We start from the raw sequence: 21759 nt of genomic DNA, 5'->3' as shown, positions 1-21759 counted from the left end.
GTAACCCAAATCCATTAGCCACCATAACACCTTAACCCAAAACCCAGTACCCACCATTACCCACTAACCCAAACCCATTACCCACCATAACCCAGTAACCCAAATCCATTAGCCACCATAACACCTTAACCCAAAACCCAGTACCCACCATTACCCACTAACCCAAAACTCATTACCCACCATAACCCACTAACCCAAACCCATTACCTACCATAACCCATTTGATGTCCGTCATGTAAGTGGGTTAACCTAGGTTAACCCACTTAACCCACTTGATGTCCGTCATCTTAGTGGGTTAACCTAGGTTAACCCACTTAGCCCACTTGATGTCCGTCATGTTTGTAGGTTAACCTAGGTTAACCCACCATAACCCACTACCCAAAACCCATTACCCACCATAACCCACTAATCCGGACCCATTACCCTGCATAACCCACTAACCCAAACCCATTACCCACGGGTTAGGGTTAGGGTTAGGGTTAGGGTTAGGGTTAGGGTTAGGGGTTAGGGTTAGGGTTAGGGTTAGGGTTAGGGTTAGGGTTAGGGGTTAGGGTTAGGGTTAGGGTTAGGGTTAGGGTTAGGGTTAGGGTTAGGGTTAGGGTTAGGGTTAGGGTTAGGGTTAGGGTTAGGGGTTAGGGTTAGGGTTAGGGTTAGGGTTAGGGTTAGGGTTAGGGTTAGGGTTAGGGTTAGGGTTAGGGTAAGAGCCAAATGACGTGAATGCCCATTTGGGCATGCCCAAAATTGTTTGATTGGTTGAATTTATCATGTGATATTTATTTTTAGGGAGAGGAAAAAAGCGCCCGATATGCGAAATTTCCGATTTTTTAAGATAAGTATAAATATATACCACCACGATCAGCGGTACCGTCGAGCAACCACCTCAGCGACACTACGCAGTAGGGCCTATGCGTCTATGCTTCGAAATGCTTCGAAATGTTCAAGTATAAATATATACGACCACGATCAGCGGCACTGTAGGCCAACCACCGAGACACACTGCCCCAGCGGTACGTTCGAGAGAAACGCCCGTCTGGTTCAGTATTTCCAGCCAATACACAATGAAATTGTTGCAAGTATGAATGTATACGACCACGATCAGCGGCACCGTAGGCCAACCACCGAGACACACTGCCCCAGCGGTACATTCGAGAGAAACGCCCGTCTAGATGCGAGCGAATCTCCCTGGCCTGGCCCCGTCCGTCCGTCAGCTGAAAGGCTGTATGCTACTCTGCGTTCAGTGTCAAAGTGTCAACGCACGCAAACACGACCAGCGGCTCCATAGCCCGAAAAACGTGAAAGCATCCCCTCCCTGGGTCGACTGGTGGACTTGTAATTTTTCGTAAGAAAAATAAGCCTACCAGTACACGTTTTCGTTGGTGTTTGTTAGCCAGTTCACCGCAGTGACACTCAGCTGCGTGAGCACGGCTCCGACATACGGTTGAAATGCCCGTCTGGGTGCGGACAGATGGTCCCGTTAGTCGAAGCCAGCGTTAGTGGACTTAGTCTTTTTCACTGGTGTGCCTTCCAGGGACATCACACGGCTCCGACATACGGTTGAAATGCCCGTCTGGGTGCGGACAGATGGTCCCGTTAGTCGAAGCCAGCGTTAGTGGACTTAGTCTTTTTCACTGGTGTGCCTTCCAGGGACATCACACGGCTCCGACATACGGTTGAAATGCCCGTCTGGGTGCGGACAGATGGTCCCGTTAGTCGAAGCCAGCGTTAGTGGACTTAGTCTTTTTCAGTAGCATGCCTACCAGGGACATCACTGCGAGACCAGCATCGATCGACATACGGGAGAAATGCCCGTCTGAATGCGGACAAATCTCCTAGTCGAAGGGCTAAGTCTCAAAGGATCGCAGTGTGGTAGCTGCTCTGCCTACGTACGACACCCCGACCGAGAGCTAGGTCGTCTGCGGATGATTTCACACCGCTGCTTTCGCATGGGATAGATCTCGCTTAGGGCCCGCGGCGCTCGTAGTCGAGCGGCCCGCAGAGCGGCCCCGTGCTGTGGCTGAACCGACCGAGCTTGACGCTCGGCGTATCTTTGCCTCCCGGAGGCGGCGGTGCACAAGGTATCGTCGTGCCCATGTTCTGGGCGGGATTCTGACTTAGAGGCGTTCAGCCATAATCCCCCAGATGGTAGCGTCGCACCATTGCCCTATCGGGCAGGCACCTAAACCAAATGTCTGAACCTGCGGTTCCTCTCGTACTGAGCAGGATTACCATTGCGACGACTCTGTGTCAACAGTAGGGTAAAACTAACCTGTCTCACGACGGTCTAAACCCAGCTCACGTTCCCTGTTAGTGGGTGAACAATCCAACGCTTTGCGAATTCTGCTTCGCAATGATAGGAAGAGCCGACATCGAAGGATCAAAAAGCAACGTCGCTATGAACGCTTGGCTGCCACAAGCCAGTTATCCCTGTGGTAACTTTTCTGACACCTCTTGCTTGAAACTCTCAACTGGTCAAAAGGATCGATAGGCCGCGCTTTCACGGTCCGTATTCGTACTGAAAATCAAGATCAAGTGGGCTTTTGCCCTTTTGCTCTACGCGAGGTTTCCGTCCTCGCTGAGCCCACCTTAGGACACCTGCGTTACCATTTGACAGATGTACCGCCCCAGTCAAACTCCCCGCCTGACAGTGTCGTCGGATCGGGTCGCCCGCCGCCACCAGGGCGGCGAGCTTCGCTCCAGAACCTGGGCGCTTGCGCGCCGGTCCCCGTCTCACCGAATAAGTAAAGGAACGACAAGAGTAGTGGTATTTCACGGTCGCCTCGCGGCTCCCACCTATGCTACGCCTCTCGTGTCCCTTCACACAGCCAAACTAGAGTCAAGCTCAACAGCTCGACCCCGCGCGGCGCGGGGGTACCCGTTCCCCATGGCGCGGGTTTTTTGGAAAAAAATTTATGTTTATTTTTACGTTTTATGACGTTTTAAACCAAAATAAATCAAAAAAAAATTTTCCCTACTGGTCCCATTGGCGCGGGGTCAATTTTGGTCGGCGCGGGTGTGTCCCATATATGGGACACAGCGCTGATAGTTCACTTACATGCTGTGAAGTCAATATCAATGATGGAAACGATTTTTTTGTTTTATATTGTAGTAATAACTCTCTACTTAACGACTAATATGTATTTTATTCAATTTCATCGATAATTACCTGTTATATGAGCGGCGCGGGTGACCGGTGAAAAACCCGCGCCAAATTTCGATTTTTTCAAAAATTCCCGGCGGCGCGGATTATATTGCGATTAAACCGTTACATACACCCATTAAAGTTATATATCATCTGAAAGGTAATTTAATTACCTACAATTTGGTTATAAAATGGTGTTCGAGAACCTCTTTTTAAGGCTTGAAATTTAAAAAAACTTACCCCCACCCCCCCCAAAAAAAAAAAAAAATAATTTTTTTTCAGTTCATGCATGCCAATTAGCAAGTCGATATGGGTGATATAACAACATTTTATGCGTTATATTATAGCGGTAGATATGCCCTATCTAAAACTAGTTGATTTTTGCAAATTACACGGGTTTGGAGGCCTAAAATTACTGGCGCGGGTGACCTATTTCGAACCCGAGCCGTATTCCGTTATTTTCCCCGAAATCCGACCGGCGCGGATTATATTGCGATTAAACCGTTACATACACCCATTAAAGTTATATATCATCTGAAAGGTTATTTAATTACCTACAATTTGATTATAAAATGGTGTTCGAGAACCTCTTATTAAGGCTTGAAATTAAAAAAAATTTACCCCCACCCCCCCCACCCAAAAAAAAAAAAATTTTTTTCAGTTCATGCATGCCAATTAGAAAGTCGATATGGGTGATATAACAACATTTAATGCGTTATTTTATAGCGGTAGATATGCCCTATCTAAAACTAGTTGATTTTTGCAAATTACACGGGTTTGGAGGCCTAAAATTACTGGCGCGGGTGACCTATTTCGAACCCGAGCCGTATTCCGTTATTTTCCCCGAAATCCGACCGGCGCGGATTATATTGCGATTAAACCGTTACATACAACCCATTAAAGTTATATATCATCTGAAAGGTAATTTAATTACCTACAATTTGATTATAAAATGGTGTTCGAGAACCTCTTATTAAGACTTGAAATTAAAAAAAATTTACCCCCACCCCCCCAAAAAAAAAAAAAAAAAAAAATTTTCAGTTCATGCATGCCAATTAGAAAGTCGATATGGGTGATATAACAACATTTAATGCGTTATTTTATAGCGGTAGATATGCCCTATCTATAACTAGTTGATTTATGCAAATTACACGGGTTTGGAGGCCTAAAATAACTGGCGCGGGTGACCTATTTCGAACCCGAGCCGTATTCCGTTATTTTCCCCGAAATCCGACCGGCGCGGATTATATTGCGATTAAACCGTTACATACACCCATTAAATGTATATATCATCTGAAAGGGAATTTAATTACCTACAATTTGATTATAAAATAGTGTTCGAGAACCTTCTTATTAAGGCTTAAAATTTAAAAAAACCTACCCCCCCCCACCCCCGAAAAAAAAAAAAAAATTTTTTAAGATCATGCATGCCAATTAGACAGTCGATATGGGTGACATAACCACATTTTATGCTATATTATATTGGTGGATATGGGTAGGGTAGTGTAGGGGCTAGGGTAGGAGGTACGGTAGGGTAGGGGGTAGGGTGGGGGTAGGGTAGGGGGTAGGTTAGGGGGTAGGGGGTAGGTTATTGTTAGGGTAAGGGTTATCCTACCCGTAACCCTAACCCTAATCGTACCTCCGAACCCCCCACTACCCTGCCCTACCTTAGTGTAGTGTATGGGCTAGGGTAGGGGGTAGGGTAGGGTAGGGGGTAAGGTAGGGGTAGGGTAGGGGGTAGGGTAGGGGGTAGGGTAGGGGGTAGGGGGTAGGTTATGGTTAGGGTTAGGGTTATCCTACCCGTAACCCTAACCGTACCCCCTAACCTCCCCACTACCCTACCCTACCTTAACGTACCCTACCCCCTACCCCCAACCCCTACCCTAGACTACCTCACCCTACCATACCCTACAAAACACCTTACCCTAACCCCTTCCCTACCCCACCCTACCCTACCGTACCGTACCCTACCCTCTCCTATACTATCCTACCCTTCCCTACCATATGCTACCCTATCCTACCCTACCACCTAACCTAGCCCCTACCCTACCCCTATCATACCCCTCCCCCTACCCCCTACCTTATCCTACCCTACCCTACCCCTTAACCTACCCCCTAGCCTACGCCCTATCCAACCCCCTTATCTACCCCCCTAACCTACCTACTACCCTACCCTACCCCCTACCCCTAGACTACCTCACACTACCCTACCCTACCAAACCCCTTACCCTATCCCCTTCCCTACCCCACCCTACCATACCGTACCGTACCCTACCCTCTCCTATACTATCCTACCCTTCCCTACCATATGATACCCTACCCTACCATACCACCTAACCTAGCCCCTATCCTACCCCTACCATACCCCTCCCCCTATCCCACTACCTTATCCTACCCTACCCTACCCCTTAACCTACCCCCTAACCTACCCCCTAGCCTACGCACTAACCAACCCCCTAATCTACCCCCCTAACCTACCCCCCTAACCTACCTACTACCCTACCCTACCCCCTACCCCCAACCCCTACCCTAGACTACCTCACCCTACCATACCCTACAAAACACCTTACCCTAACCCCTTCCCTACCCCACCCTACCCTACCGTACCGTACCCTACCCTCTCCTATACTATCCTACCCTTCCCTACCATAATGCTACCCTATCCTACCCTACCACCTAACCTAGCCTATACCCTACCCCTATCATACCCCTCCCCCTACCTCCTACCTTATCCTACCCTACCCTACCCCTTAACCTACCCCCTAGCCTACGCCATCCTACCCTACCGTACCGTACCCTACCCTACCCAATTCTATCCTAATCTACCATATCCTATCCTGCCCTAACCTACCCTATAACCTAACCTAGCCCCTACCCTACCCCTACCCTACCCTTCCCACTACCCCCCCCTACCCTACCCTACCTTTTAACCTACCCTATAACCTACCCCCTAATCTACCCCCTTACCTTCCCCCTACACCACCCTACCCCTCCCACTACCCACCCTACCCCTCCCACTACCCTTTAATCTACCCAATCACCTACCCCATAACCTACCCTCTAACCTACCTACTACTACCCTAACCCTTCCCTTCCCCCTATCCTACCCTACTCTACTCTAACCCTACCCTTCCCTACCCCCTACCATACGCCCTAACCTACCATAAACCTACCCCTACCCCATACCCTACCCCCTACCCTACCCCCAAACATCCCCCCTAAACAAACCCCCTACCCTACACCTACCCTACCAACTTGAAAATACATAAATACCTGCATACCGTCGTACAAATCTACGTTTACACATACATAACTGCATACGTACATACATACCTCGCCATGGTAGAGTAATAAATTGTGATCTTCCCCATCTGTGTTTACACGGGCTTTGGACCGTTCCCTGGGAACAAAACGTTCTATTGTTCACAGGAAGCCACATTAGGAGTGACGCATCGCCAGCTCCCCACCCTCGAACCGAAAAAGACTGCTTTCGATCCGGGGGTGTCATCTACCTACCTACCTCCCTAACCTACCCCTAACCTACCCCCTAACCTACCCCTAACCTACCTACTACCCTACCCTACCCCCTATCCTACCCTACCCTACTCTACTATACCCTACCCTACCCCCTAAGGTCGCCGTGGTGTAATGGATATGGTGTCCGCCTTGCGACCGGGAGGTCACGGGTTCGATCCCCACCGTGGGAGCGTTCTTTAGATCTCCCCCAAAGACACCGAGTACTGGTTCTAGGCCCAGGAAACGGACTCGAGAGCGTTTATATAAGCCTAAGGCTTTCGACGCAATCGAGCTAAAATAAATAGGTTTAAACTAAACTACCCCCTATGATACGCACTAACCTACTACTAACCTGTCCCTACACTCTACCTTACCCCCTACCCTACTCCCAAACATCCCCCCTAACCTACCCCCTAATCTACCTACTACTCTACCCCCTATCATATCCTACCCTACTCTAATCTACTCTTCTCTACCCTACCATTTACTACCCCACACCATACCCCCTAACCTACCCCCTAACCTACACCCTACCCCCTACCCTACCCCACCCTCTACCCTACCCCTACCCTACAAATTTGAAAATACCTACATACCTGCATACCTAGGTCCAAATATGCGTATACACCTACATAACTACATACGTACATACATACCTACCCATGGTAGTGTAGGATAGTGGGTTGTGGGTAGGGTAGCGTAGGGGGTACCCTACCCTACCCTGCCCCCTTTCCTATTCTACACTACTCTTCTCTACTCTGCCCTACCCTTCACTACCCCCTACCATACCCCTTAACCTACCCCCTTACATGATACAACTTGTGTAACTATTAATGATCACTTACCCGCCGGATCCATCCCAGACTTAGACTGAGTCAGCGTCATACCAATCCTCACCATGCTTGCCGTCGACCTTGTCCTTCTTCGCGGCGGCCAATGCCATTGCGGCCAGGACATGGACATCAGGTTGCTGAGCCTCGGCCACATTCGACTTCACAACGGAATATGTATAGGATAAGGCTCTCGATATGACGAACACTTTTCGGGAAATCCACACAGCCCACACGATCACGCATATCAGTGCGATAAGTCCTGCACTTCCTAGCCCCGTGTGCAGGTTACTTGTGAGTGTGAAATACTCACTTACGTCACGGTCTTTCTCAGTCTTTGTAATGAGCTGATGAGCCCGTTGTTGCAGGGTTGATAAGTCTTCCTCTACTCCTGCCTGAGATTTCAAATATTCCTTTGTAATGTTGTCAAAAGAATATTCTGCCGAGGTGAGGACATCCTGTTGGTAAACGCTGCTGGGAAAGTGAATGTTCAACTTTAAAGTGCTGTCTAGTCGAGTCTTGAGAACATGAAGATTTGTCAGGTGAATTTTTGAGATGTCGGTGCCGCCTTTATTGTCCTGGCAAGTCCGTCTACTCGGCGCGACTATGTTTGCGGCGAACGGCGTTGAAATCATGCAGTTGCATGGTAGCGTAACCATGCAAAACGTGCATCCGCTTTCCATTGTCGTCGGCTTCCCGTGGCACGTCGTAGTGAAGTTCTTGACGTCCACGAAAAGGACCCTTCCGTTCGCCAAAGGCCGCGCGATGGGACGTCGACTGCCAGGTACAATCACCCTAAGGCAGTTTGCCTCAACCTTTCGCTGGTCGTCCATCCAGACTGACGCGATACATTCTGCTGAAGTGCTCACTGGCTGAGCGTTGAGAACTAAATCGCAGACGCGATGATGGTTGCCGGTGCACTGGGCCATATCTTCGGTGTTCATGGCCTGAAACACCACCTCTTCTGTCCGGTAGGCGGTGGATGCGTCGGCCATGAAGTAAGAGGGAAGGTCTTTCATCACAATGGTGTGGTTATCGAACGGCACGCCGAAGACTAGCACCCTGTAGAGGTCCATGTCTGTCTTCATGCCAACGGGGACCTTAAGGGTAACCCATATATCGCGGCCGCCGATAATGTGGGTCAAGAACGTGGCAGATCCATAGTACCAAGTCGGGTCGCGTTGCAGGATGCGTAATGGAGACCCGGCTTTGTTCAAGGTGCCTTCCAATAGATCAATTACTCTGGCGATGTCCATGGGTTTGATAAGATGGTAAGGCAGATTACCAGCTGCAAGGTGGTCAATACCCGCCTGGAGTTCCGTCAGATACTGAACTATTTCTGCTGACCCTGTCACCATTTTGATGTTCTCCTCCAACGTCTGCTCCAGTACATTGATGCGCTGCTCCGTCACATTCTCGAACGAATGAAGGTTCCGCTGGATGGACGTCATGCCTTCCACAGTCCGGTTGATGAACATCTCCATATTGGACATTTTCCGGTTGCTCAGGGACATATAGGACTCGAAATGTTGCAGGTGAGACACCAAGTCGTTTTGTAGACCTTGCCCGGACGCGATCAATCGGTTCACCTTATCGGCAATCTTCTGCACGTCATCTTGTGTTGCCGTGCCGAAGAGAGACTTGCTGAGGTCCCCGATAAAGCTAAGAGGGGCGTTCCGTACATTCCGGTTACGTTTGCGGGTAAGATCGAGCTCTGGTATGGTGTCCATAGCTCGCTGTCTAAGGTTATCCACCCTAGGTCTGAAGTAGCTGGGCAATGACCTACAAAACGATTCATAACATTTGTTTTATAATAAATACGTGTCACTAGAAGATAGTTACTGTTATAAGTATCATAAGCATCCTTATTGTTTTATTATTATTACCGATGAAATACGCATACTAATACGCTACTGCAAATGCCACAACTTCTACTACTTTTATTATAATAAACACGTATTACTAGAAAATGGTTACTGTTATAGATATAATAATCATCCTAATCATTTTAATTTTATAATTTTATTATTATTACTTATTGGTGGCATATACTACTACATGGGTCGCGTTGTGAGAAAAGGCAATTCAGGCGTAAAACTGTGCGGACTGCACAGGCTAATCTTGGACGAAACTTCACGCACATGCATTAAGCCCGGTTTTCTCACGACGCTCCTCATATGTTGTTGTTACTGCACTGGGCATTATGCATGTGCGTTAAGTGTCGTCCCAGATTAGCCTGTGCAGTCCGCACATGCTAATCAGGGACGACACTTTCCGCTTTTATTACATTTGTCGTTTAAATGAGGTCTCTTATTAGCAAAAAGGCAATTTAGGCGTAAAGTGTCGTCGCAGAATAGCCTGTGCGGACTTCACAGGCTAATCTGGGATGACACTTTACGCACATGCATTAAGCCCGGTTTTCTCACGACGCTCCTAATATTTTGTAGTTACTGCACTGGGCATAATGCACCGTTAATGTTTATTGTATAATAAATACGTGTTACTAGAAGATAGTTACTATTATAAGCAGCGTTATAGTTTTATTATTATTACCGCTGAAATTCGCATACTAATACGCTACTGTTAATGCCACAACTTTTACTACTACTATAATAATAATAGTAAACGTATTACTAGAAAATGGTTACTGTTATAAATATAATAATCATCCTTATAATTTTATTATTATTACTTATTAAAGGCAAATACTACTACATATGAATCGCGTTGTGAGAAAACATTTTTCGTTTAAATGAGGTCTCTTATTAGCAAAAAGACAATTTAGGCGTAAAGTGTCGTCGCAGATTAGCTTGTGCGGACTGCACAGGCTAATCTGGGACTACACTTTACGCACATGCATTAAGCCCGGTTTTCTCTCGACGCTCATCAAATGTTGTTGTTACTGCACTGGGCATAATGCATCGTTAATATTTGTTTTATAATAAATACGTGTTACTAGAAGATAGTTACTGTCATAAGTATTATAAGCATCCTTATTGTTTTATTATTATTACCGATGAAATACGCATAGTAATAGGCTACTGTTAATACCACAACTTATACTACTACTATTATAATACACACGTATTACTAGAAAATGGTTACTGTTATAAATATAATAATCCTTCTAATAAATTTATTATTATTAATTATTAAAGGCAATTACTACTACATATGAATCGCGTTGTGAGAAAACATTTTTCGTTTAAATGAGGTCTCTTATTAGCAAAAAGACAATTTAGGCGTAAAGTGTCGTCGCAGATTAGCTTGTGCGGACTGCACAGGCTAATCTGGGACTACACTTTACACACATGCATTAAGCCCGGTTTTCTCACGACGCTCACCAAATGGTGTTGTTACTGCACTGGGCATAATGCATCGTTAATATTTGTTTTATAATAAATACGTGTTACTAGAAGATAGTTACTGTTATAAGTATTATAAGCATCCTTATTGTTTTATTATTATTACCGATGAAATACGCATACTAATAGGCTACTGTTAATGCCACAACTTATACTACTACTATTATAATACACACGTATTACTAGAAAATGGTTACTGTTATAAATATAAGAATCATCCTTATTATTAAATTATTTTTACTTATTAAAGACACATATGAATCGCGTTGTGAGAAAACATTTTTCGTTTAAATGAGGTATCTTATTAGCAACAAGGCAATTCAGGCGTAAAGTGTCGTCCCAGATACCGGGACGACACTCTACGCACATGCATTAAGCCCGGTTTTGTCACGACGCCACTATTGATTAACTGCTTTAATAACTGCTGCTTATACAATTTCTATTATTGATACTATTACTAACCTTCACAGATTCTGTCCTGGGGGGGAACGTTTTCCTTATAATCGACGTCATGTCGTCTATCGGCAGAGAGACTACGAAGCTGTGATACCACCAGCTCGCAGTGGGCGTCACGCTGCCGACGTGGTCGAAAATCACGCCGATGTTTCCGCGGTAGACTGTCTTGTCGTATTTTGACAAGTCGTCTAATGACAAGTCCCGATTCTTGTCTGCTGACGTCTGGGCCACAAGGGCACAGAAAAAAATCACGAAAATGCACATTTTATCACTTTGTACGCACAACACACTGTGTAGTAGTTATACGAACAATGTTTGTCTTTCGACTGTCGAGTCACTGTTGGGTCCGAGTATATATACGCAGGTTGAGCAGACGTGTCAACGCGTGTTGTGACGGGTGATAAAAACACCTATTGTCGGCCTGATTGCTAATCTGTTGTCACTCAACGAACGGACGGACAGTGGATTGAGTAATCGGCGCCAATCAAAGCCCCAAGATTACTCAATTGTCACCTCGTGGCGACAGCGGATGGAGTTATTCACGCCAATCAATGTTCCAAGCCGACTCAATTTAGGCGAAGTGTCGTCTCAGATTAGACGATTTAATCTGAAATTTAATCTGAAGATTAGAGATTTAATCTCGGACGATGCTTCACGCACATGCATTAAGCCCGGTTTTCTCACGACGCTCCTCATATATTATTTCAATTTAACAATTAGACTTTGTATTACTATTTATAATATAACTCGTTCACGCATTCGTTTTTGTTTTAGAACTAGTAATATTATATTTATTTTCATTATTTTAAATACGTATTACTAAAATAATGTTACTGTTATTAGTATTTTATTCATAATTCCTACTATTATTTTAATTATCATTACTTATATTAATACAACGTTAATGTTAATAATGTATTCTTTACATTTAATATATATGTCGCGTTGTGAGAAAACTGGGCATACTGCATGTGCGAAAAGTGCCGTCATTAGCCTGTGCAGTTCGCACAGGCTAATCAGGACTATACTATAGTTTCATTATTTTAAATACATATTACTAAACTAGTGTTATTGTTATTAGTATTTTATTCAATATTTTAATTGTATCATTTATACGGAATATACTGCTAAAACACGTCTGTTGCTGCTTTTACTACTACTATTAATAGAATACATTATACCAATTATAAATATTACATATGTATATTCGGGCTTATTGCAAATGAATACTATATTAAAATAAATGTTATATAAATATGCAATTAATATATAAAACCATATATTATTCATACATTCTGTGTTATATTTTCCTTGTTTTAATGATGGCAATATTGAAATAAAATATATTGGTATAATTATCATCATCATCAATGTTAGTGTTATTTCTATTTTTATTAATAGTGTTACTACTATACTATTCACTATTATTATTTATCAATATTATTAGATATAAGTATTAACATCAATGAGTTGTCTTTTATGAGAAATACGTATTAATAGAATATTATTACTACTAATAATACTACTACTACTGCTGATGTTGCTGCTACTATTACTTTTACTGATTATACTACTAACATAACTGATGATGCTACTATTACTACTATTTTTTTTATTTATAATACTTATATTAATACAACGTTAATGTAAATAATGTATTCTTTACATTTAATATATAAGTCGCGTTGTGAGAAAACTGGGCATAATGCATGTGCGAAAAGTGTCGGCCCAGATTAGCCTGTGCAGTCCGCACAGGCTAATCAGGACTATACTTTCCGCTTTTATGACATTTGTCGTTAAAATGAGGTCGTTGATTAGCATTTATATTAATACAACTTAATAATAATGATATAACTTGCATTAATGGGCATTATATTATAATTTCAAAAAGATACATAATATAACCATTTATAATAGTATTCGTATACGCGGTAGTTTTTGTATTATTAGTAGTAATATTATAGTAATTAATATAATTTTTTAATAATATTAGTTTAATTAGTTGTTGTAGTATTATTGGTAGTATTGTAAGTGTTATTACCATTATAAGAAGCTATATAGAAAGATTAATAATTTATAATACTAATATTATATTTATAAAGTACTAATGCCGCTTCTTCTAATATAAATTAATTAATATAATACATTATACAAATAATAAATATTCAATATGTATATTCGGGCTTATTGCAACTGGATAATATATTAAATATATATGTTATATAATTATACAATTTATATATAAAACCATATATTATACGTGCATTCTGGGTTATATTTTCCTTGTTTTAATGATGGCACTATTGAAATAAAATATATTGTTATGATTATTTTGCGTTATTTCCAGATACAAACGTATCGTAGCGGTAACATAATGCACTGACAATACAATTGAGTAAGTGTCACCTGCTGTCGAGACGAGTGATAAAAACACCTATTGTCGGCCTGATTGCTGATCTGTTGTCACTCAACGAACGGACGGACAGCGGATTGAGTAATCGGCGCCAATCAAAGCCCCAAGCCGACTCAATTGTCACCTCGTGGCGACAGCGGATGGATTTATTCGCGCCAATCAATGCTCCAAGCCGACTCAATTTAGGCGAAGTGTCGTCTCAGATTAGCCTGTGCGTACTGCGCAGGCTAATCTCGGACGATGCTTCGCGCACATGCATTAAGCCCGGTTTTCTCACGACGCTCCTCATATATTATTTCAATTTAAAAATTAGACATTGTATTACTATTTGTAATATAACTCGTTCACGCATTCGTTTTTGTTTTAGAAGTAGTAATATTATAGTTAGTTTCATTATTTTAAATACATATTACTAAACTAGTGTTATTGTTATTAGTATTTTATTCAATATTTTAATTGTATCATTTATACGGAATATACTGCTAAAACACGTCTGTTGCTGCTTTTACTACTACTATTAATAGAATACATTATACCAATTATAAATATTACATATGTATATTCGGGCTTTTTGCAAATGAATACTATATTAAAATAAATGTTATATAAATATGCAATTACTATATAAAAAAACATATATTATTCATACATTCTGTGTTATATTTTCCTTGTTTTAATGATGGCAATATTGAAATAAAATATATTGGTATAATTATCATCATCATCAATGTTAGTGTTATTTCTATTTTTATTAATATTGTTACTACTATACTATTCACTATTATTATTTATCAATATTATTAGATTTAAGTATTAACATCAATGAGTTGTCTTTTATGAGAAATACGTATTAATAGAATATTATTACTACTAATAATACTACTACTACTGCTGTTGTTGCTGCTACTATTACTTTTACTGATTATACTACTAACATAACTGATGATGCTACTATTACTACTATTTTATTTATTTATAATACTTATATTAATACAACGTTAATGTAAATAATGTATTCTTTACATTTAATATATAAGTCGCGTTGTGAGAAAACTGGGCATACTGCATGTGCGAAAAGTGCCGTCCCAGATTAGCCTGTGCAGTTCGCACAGGCTAATCAGGGACGACAATTTCCGCTTTTATGACATTTGTCGTTTAAATGAGGTATTTTATTAGCTTTTATATTAATACAACGTAATAATAATGATATAACTTGCATTAATGGGCATTCAATTATAATTTCAAAAAGATACATAATATATTTAATTATAAGATTATTCGTATACGCGGTAGTTTTGTATTATTAGTAGTAATATTATAATAATTAATATTATTAACATTAATTTATAATAAGAATACATTATACAAATAATAAATATTAAATATATATATTCTAATAATGTCGCTTCTTCTAATATAAATTTATAATGAGAATACATTATACAAATAATACATATTAAATATATATATTCGGGCTTATTGCAAATGAATAATATATTAAAATAAATGCTATATATTTAATCAATTGATATATAAAACCATATATTATACGTACATTCTGGGTTATATTTTCCTTGTTTTAATGATGGCACTTTTGAAACAAAATATATTGTTATAATTATTTTGGGCTATTTTCAGATACAAACGTATCGTAGCGGTAACATAATGCACTTACAATACAATTGAGTAAGTGTCACCTGCTGTCTAGTCGGGTGATAAAAACACCTATTGTCGGCCTGATTGCTAATCTGTTGTCACTCAACGAACGGACGGACAGCGGATGCATTAATCGGCGCCAATCAATGCCCCAAGCCGACTCAATTGTCAGCTCGTGGCGACAGCGGATGGAGTTATTCGCGCCAATCAAGGTTCCAAGCCGACTCAATCGTCACCTCGTGGCGACAGCGGATTGAGTAATCCGCGCCAATCAAAGCTCCAAGCCGACTCAAAGCGGCTCACCGTGTATATAAGCATGGTCGAAATGCAGTATCGTCAGTCGAGAGACACAACTGATCCGAATAACTATTCGAGCTCAGGTATCTTTGCGTTTTATCAGCGAAACATTTGATATTTTATTAGTATTATTATTAGTAGTATTTTGGTACAATTTGTTTTAGTAGTATAAGTAGTATTTTGAGAAACTATCAGCGAAAGCTTGATATTTTTTAATAACTAGAGTGTCGTAGTTGTCTAGTTTAAATAATAATAATAATATTTGTATATTGATTCTTGTAGTATTTTTGTTAATACACCAATTCATACACTTAGTAAATTGAATACTTCTTGTAGTAATACTCATTATTTTAGTAACAGTAGTTACCTAGTTGTTGTAGTTTTATTGGTAGTATTATTAGTAGTAGCATAAGTAGTTCTAGTAGTAGCAAGATGGCACAGGCGTTTCTTGGACATCTGAAGACGGCCGTAAAGCCCAATCGCATGTTGTATCGCTGCAATTGGTGCCTGCAAGACGCGAAGACAAAGCTAGAGCGTCACCAGATGACATGCATCCGATGCCCTGTCGGGCTAGATGGGAGGGCAGAGTTCATCAGAGAAAACAAGAAGATGCTGAGGGACAACTACACCGCATTCGAGGCAAACAAAGCGGTCCCTGAAGGATGCTATTCATCGGACAAGTTGTACACCGCATCCGAGGTATGTAAATACGTTTATACAACGTTATTGTAAATAATGTATTTTTTAACATTTTGATATATGATGCGCGTTGTGAGAACTGGGCATAATGCATGTGTGTAAAGTGTCGTCCAGATTAGCCTGTGCAGTCCGCACAGGCTAATCAGGGACGACACTTTCCGCTTTTATGATATTTTTCTAATAAATGAGGTCTCTGATTAGCAAAAGGCAATTTAGGCGTAAAGTGTCGTCTCAGATTAGCCTGTGCAAACTGCACAGGCTAATCTCGGACGACACTTCACGCACATGCATTAAGCCCGGTTTTCTCACGACGTTCCGCATATGTTGTTACTGCACTGGGCATAATGCATGTGTGTAAAGTGTCGTACCAGATTAGCCTATGCAGTCCGCACAGGCTAATCAGTGACGACACTTTCCGCTTTTATGACATGTTTCGTTTAAATGAAGACTCGCATTAGCAAAAAGGCAATTTAGGCGTAGGGTTAGGGTTACATTTTAATATATGAGTCGCGTTGTGAGAAAACTGGGCATAATGCACGTGTGTAAAGTGTCGTACCAGATTAGCCTTGCAGTCCGCACAGGCTAATCAGGGACGACACATCCGCTTTTATGATATTTTTCTAATAAATGAGGTGTCTTATTAGCAAAAAGGCAATTTAGGCGTAAAGTGTCGTACCTGATAAGCCTGTGCGGACTGCACAGGCTAATCTGGGACGACACTTCACGCACCTGCATTAAGCCCGGTTTTCTCACGACACTCATAATTCATCTACCTAGATGTACTTCTATTCATATCTTGAATCTGTGTCAACTGTTCATATAATTAATATGGAAATGTTTCTACATTAGGTGTACGGCATCCTTGAGGACTGGGGGCATGATATTATCCCCACAGAGTTTGGTGTATGGACGCACCCGGTGGAGCCTGCGTGTCGCTTGGTGAAACGGCGCTTTCCGCAAGTCGAGCGGGAACAACAGCCAGGAAAACAGCAGCGTCTGCCGCTGTCAAAGTCGTTGTTCACTAGATCTCCACCAGCGCCTCAAAGGTCACCATTAAAGTTATCACCACCAAAGAAGGCAGTGCAGGCTGGCGGCGGCAAACAGAAAGCGGCCACGGTCAGTCGGGCCCCGGAGAGCGACGAGGAGGACGCCCGCACCAAGAAGCGCCCGCTGTCGTCCCCGGAAAGCGATCTTGATGCCGAGGTTATACCGCCGTCTGGAAGCAAATCAAGACGGCGGGTAATCTTTTCTTCAAGTGATTCTGAGGATGAGCCGGACTCCGGAATTTCTCCTATCGGTGACGCCGCTACAGATGTCGCTACCTGCCAGCCTTCGACTTCCGCAAACGGTGGAGGCAATCGCGTCCTATCAGCAAACGGGCGACTGCCGACCGCAGACCTCAGGTATAATGTATTCTTATTATAAATTTATATTAGAAGAAGTGACATTATTAGAATATATATATTTAATATTTATTATTGGTATAATGTATTCTTATTATAAATTTATATTAGAAGAAGTGACATTATTACTTTATAAATATAATATTAGTATTATAAATTAATAATCTTTACACTAAAATGCTTCAACATAATAATACCATAGCTTCTTATAATGGTAATAACACTTACAATACTACCAATAATACTACAACAATGCATTAAACTAATAGTATTAAAAAATAATATTAATTACTATAATATTACTACTAATAATACAAAAACTACCGCGTATACGAATAATCTTATAATTAAATATATTATGTATCTTCAGGAGAAGATTGAAGGAAAATGGCTTTTACGATGTTCCCAAGCCGTTTATTGACCAGCCTATATTTAGGGTAGGTAGACATCGGTGTCATACGCGGAATGAAATGCTCGTGTTCTCGCTTGTATAGCTATCATTTAGATATGACCCAATTTTGTCTATCATTCCAGAACTTCCGCTCGCACCAACGGAAAGCGCATACGTCCGAAGCAGCGATTAACAACAGCCTGGCCGACGTGACGAGGATGACGTGGAAAATGATGGGGCTCTCGGGCATCACAGCGCAAGATTTCAAAACGACTTACCTGTCGTTGCTCGGTTACGAGAGGCTTCTTGCATGGTTTGACAAAATGGATGTAAATATCAAAACCGTGTTAAATTACACGAAGAACTTCATGCAATTCATGAAGTACGTGAACATTGACATGGACCTACTGTTGGTAAGCAACGATCATGCTGAGTTTAACAGGCTTTCTTGTCTTCAAATCCATATTGCTAACTCGCGTTCTGGTCTAGATTCAGGTGTGTTTGAACTCCACAAAAGACAGATGAACTCGAAGCCGATGCCACCTACACCAGCCGAAGTGAAGAGAGTCCTAGCGGTTGCCAAAGACGACTTCGATAGAGCGATGGATGAACTGAGAAAGAAGAAGGACGACTCCGGACTGATTCTAACCAAGACAAGGGTATCCTTCATAAACCGGTATATCACGGCCTATCTGTGTCTGGGCCAGGGTATACGTGTCGGCGCAGCCGAAAATATGCATGGCAGTGAGTTTCAGGCGGCGTATAATGTCGAGCGGACATTGTCTGACGATGGCATCCCACACATTGTAGTTCATGTGGCCAATCATAAGACGAACGTCACGCAGGACTGCCGCATTGCCCTTGATTCATACTGGACTGAAATTTTTTATTTATATTTCAGGTACGTGCGCACCATCATCTTCCGTCTGAAGAATGCGACACACCCGTATTTCTTCACGCAGCACGACGGGCGCCATTACAAGAAGGTCAGCGACGGGATCGAGAAGCTACAGAAGCAGTATGGGGTTCCCAAAATCACCTCATCAACGGCTCGGTGCGCGTGGGAGACGTGGGTTGAACGAAGACCTGAGGCCGAGAGGAAGTTAGTCGCCGACCACCTGTGCCATTCGGCGGAGGTAGCAAAGAGCCACTACAAGCACGGGTTTGCGAAGACGACGGTTGACGCTCTGCGTGCTTTTCGGGCGATCGAGGCGGATCTGGGCGTGGGCGGCAAAGGCAACCGCGTGTCAGTAACCGTGGACGCAGCGGTTGCCCATAGCGTACCTCGATCGGTGGCGACAACATCAGTCGATGTGACGCCTGTCGCTGAGCAGGAGGTACCACCGTCCACGGCCACGCCACCGAAAGCCGTCTTGCCGAAATCCCCGAAGACGCCGAAGGACATCAAGGTGGAACGCATCATGGACCAACTGAAGGAGAAAGTGGCCGGGGATATCGCCGACGTGACCATTCCCACCCCTACCCAATTGATAGACATGGAGAAGGCTGCTGGACGTAAGATGAGCCCAGACGATGCGGCAACCATACAGCGCTCCCTCCGGACCATGCGGGACAACGCTCTGGCGGAAAACATGGCCATTCGTCTTTTGAAGAACGAGAAGAAAAGACAGAATGTGCCGTACAAGGACCTGCTTGCACCTACGTTGACGGCCGCAGACTTGTCGAGGAACAAGTGTGGCGTCAAAATCAAGGAGAGCCAACTGTTGTCCAAGTTCCGGTCCCTGCAAAAGACCTACCAGAGCTCGTCCCTGAATCCGGATAGCGATGATATGAGGGCCCTCATCAACAAACAGAGCTGGCCTTACGTTTGTCTACGCAGCAGTGCCAACAAAGGGAGAGGTGTGTTTGCCAACTCGTCAATCCCCAAAGGACAGGTGGTGTGCGATTACCACGGCCAGACGATTTCGTCGGAGGAGGGAGAGCAACGAATGAGGAGCACGGACCCCCAGGCCACCAACTACATGCTGTTTTTAAAGGAAGGTAAGATATGTATTGACGCCTCTAATCAATGTTCTTGTCATTCCAGGGCGCAATTCATGGGGACTTACGGGCGGCACATGAACCATTCGGCCAAGATGTGGAACGTAAAGCCGAAGGCCGTTGACTTAGACGGTACAACCGTGGTCCTGCTGACGGCGATTCGCGACATAAAAGCAGGCGAGGAGCTCCTCTTCGACTATGGGGTCCGAAGAGGAGAAGATGGGGAAGATATAGGTTGGCTTAAAAAGTAAAGATCTTGCCCCGAATAGGTAAGTGATAGGGTAGGTAGGGTAGGCCGGGTTAAGGACCCATCTGTGACTACGAACAGATGGTAGGTATAGTATATAGATGTTGTAGGTAGGGTAGGCACGTAGGTAGGGTAGGTCGGTATTTGCGGTATATATGGTAGGTTGGTAAGTATCGTAAGTAGGTAGGTAGTAAGATGACAAACCCGATCCGTTTTTTTGGTTTAATGTTCGGGTTGTTAGGTAGGGTAGGTAAATACGGTAAAACTGTTAATGTTTTATTTTATATTTGTTGTTGCTGTTTTAAATTTAAACAAATATGTTATATAGCGATATTGAGGACGAGTACCATTTTGTTATTGTATGCAAGTGTTTTACTGTAATAAGAAAGAAATATATTAAACAATATTACTATGTTAAACCTTCTGTATTTAAATTTTGAAAACGATGTACTTGTACAAGTCTTAAATAAAATGTTAGGTAGTGTAGGTAGTGTATGTAGGGTAGGTAAATACGGTAGGTAGGTAGGTAGGTTATGGGGTAGGTTATGGGGTATGGTAGAGGGTAGGTAGGTAGATGACACCCCCGGATCGAAAGCAGTCTTTTTTCGGTTCGAGGGTGGGGAGCTGGCGATGTGTCACTCCTAATGTGGCTTCCTGTGAACAATCGAACGTTTTGTTCCCAGGGAACGGTCCAAAGCCCGTGTAAACACAGATGGGGAAGATCACAAGTTCGACCTATATATAATCTTTGCAAGTTTGTTAAGGACGCTTTTAACTACAGAAACACACAACATTTTGTTAATAACTGAATCACAGTTCATCTCCGAATAAAGTCTCGATTATGTATTGTTTAACTAATAATTTTGTATAACCCGTTAACTTAATGCTATGTCATGTTGTTGTATGTATTATATATGTATATGTATTGAAAACGATGTACTTGTACAAGTCTTAAATAAAATGTTCTGTTCTGTTCTTCTGTTATACAATAAGCACCATTTTCACAGAACGTCAAACACAAAGCAAATAAAAATTTAAATGTATGTGCATATTCACTCGAGATTAAAACGCTTTTCATATAGGCTTAGCACTTCTATTCACTTTGCAACATATACTAATACGTTTATAAGAAACCCGCGCCTGAGGGAAAAAAAAACCGCAATGTCCCAAATTCGGGACATTGCGGGTTTTTTTTCCCTCAGGCGCGGGTTTCTTATAAACGTATTAGTGTATGTTTCAAAGCGAAAAGTCGCCTGTAAATGGAAAAATAACGCATCAGAAATGTTAAAAGCCCATTAAAAGCGTTCTAATCTCGAGAGAATATATAAATACATTGATGCATTTTG

General features: G+C 42.6%; 1 protein-coding gene across 1 annotated transcript; it reads left to right on the top strand.

Annotated features, from left to right (window-relative positions):
• The first annotated feature begins 16104 nt into the window (after positions 1-16104).
• LOC127872678 (uncharacterized) lies at positions 16105-20417 on the top strand. Its single transcript, XM_052416007.1, has 4 exons — positions 16105-16371; positions 17221-17774; positions 18145-18211; positions 18309-20417. Exons 1-4 carry the CDS (start codon positions 16105-16107, stop codon positions 20415-20417), a joined length of 2997 nt encoding a protein of 998 aa, XP_052271967.1.
• Positions 20418-21759: the final 1342 nt, after the last annotated feature.

Source organism: Dreissena polymorpha, chromosome 3 (genome assembly GCF_020536995.1).
Source record: "Dreissena polymorpha isolate Duluth1 chromosome 3, UMN_Dpol_1.0, whole genome shotgun sequence".
Taxonomy (NCBI): domain Eukaryota; kingdom Metazoa; phylum Mollusca; class Bivalvia; order Myida; family Dreissenidae; genus Dreissena; species Dreissena polymorpha.
Note: the sequence above shows the minus strand (reverse complement) of the source record. Positions and strands in the feature narration are given on the sequence as shown.

Excerpts from the sequence above, each read along its gene's own strand:
- LOC127872678 (XM_052416007.1), top strand. The coding sequence starts at position 16,105 with ATGGCACAGGCGTTTCTTGGACATCTGAAGACGGCCGTAAAGCCCAAT. Across the intron at positions 16,372-17,220 it reads AGTTGTACACCGCATCCGAG|GTGTACGGCATCCTTGAGGA; the intron begins GTATGTAAATAC and ends TTTCTACATTAG. Across the intron at positions 17,775-18,144 it reads CTGCCGACCGCAGACCTCAG|GAGAAGATTGAAGGAAAATG; the intron begins GTATAATGTATT and ends ATGTATCTTCAG.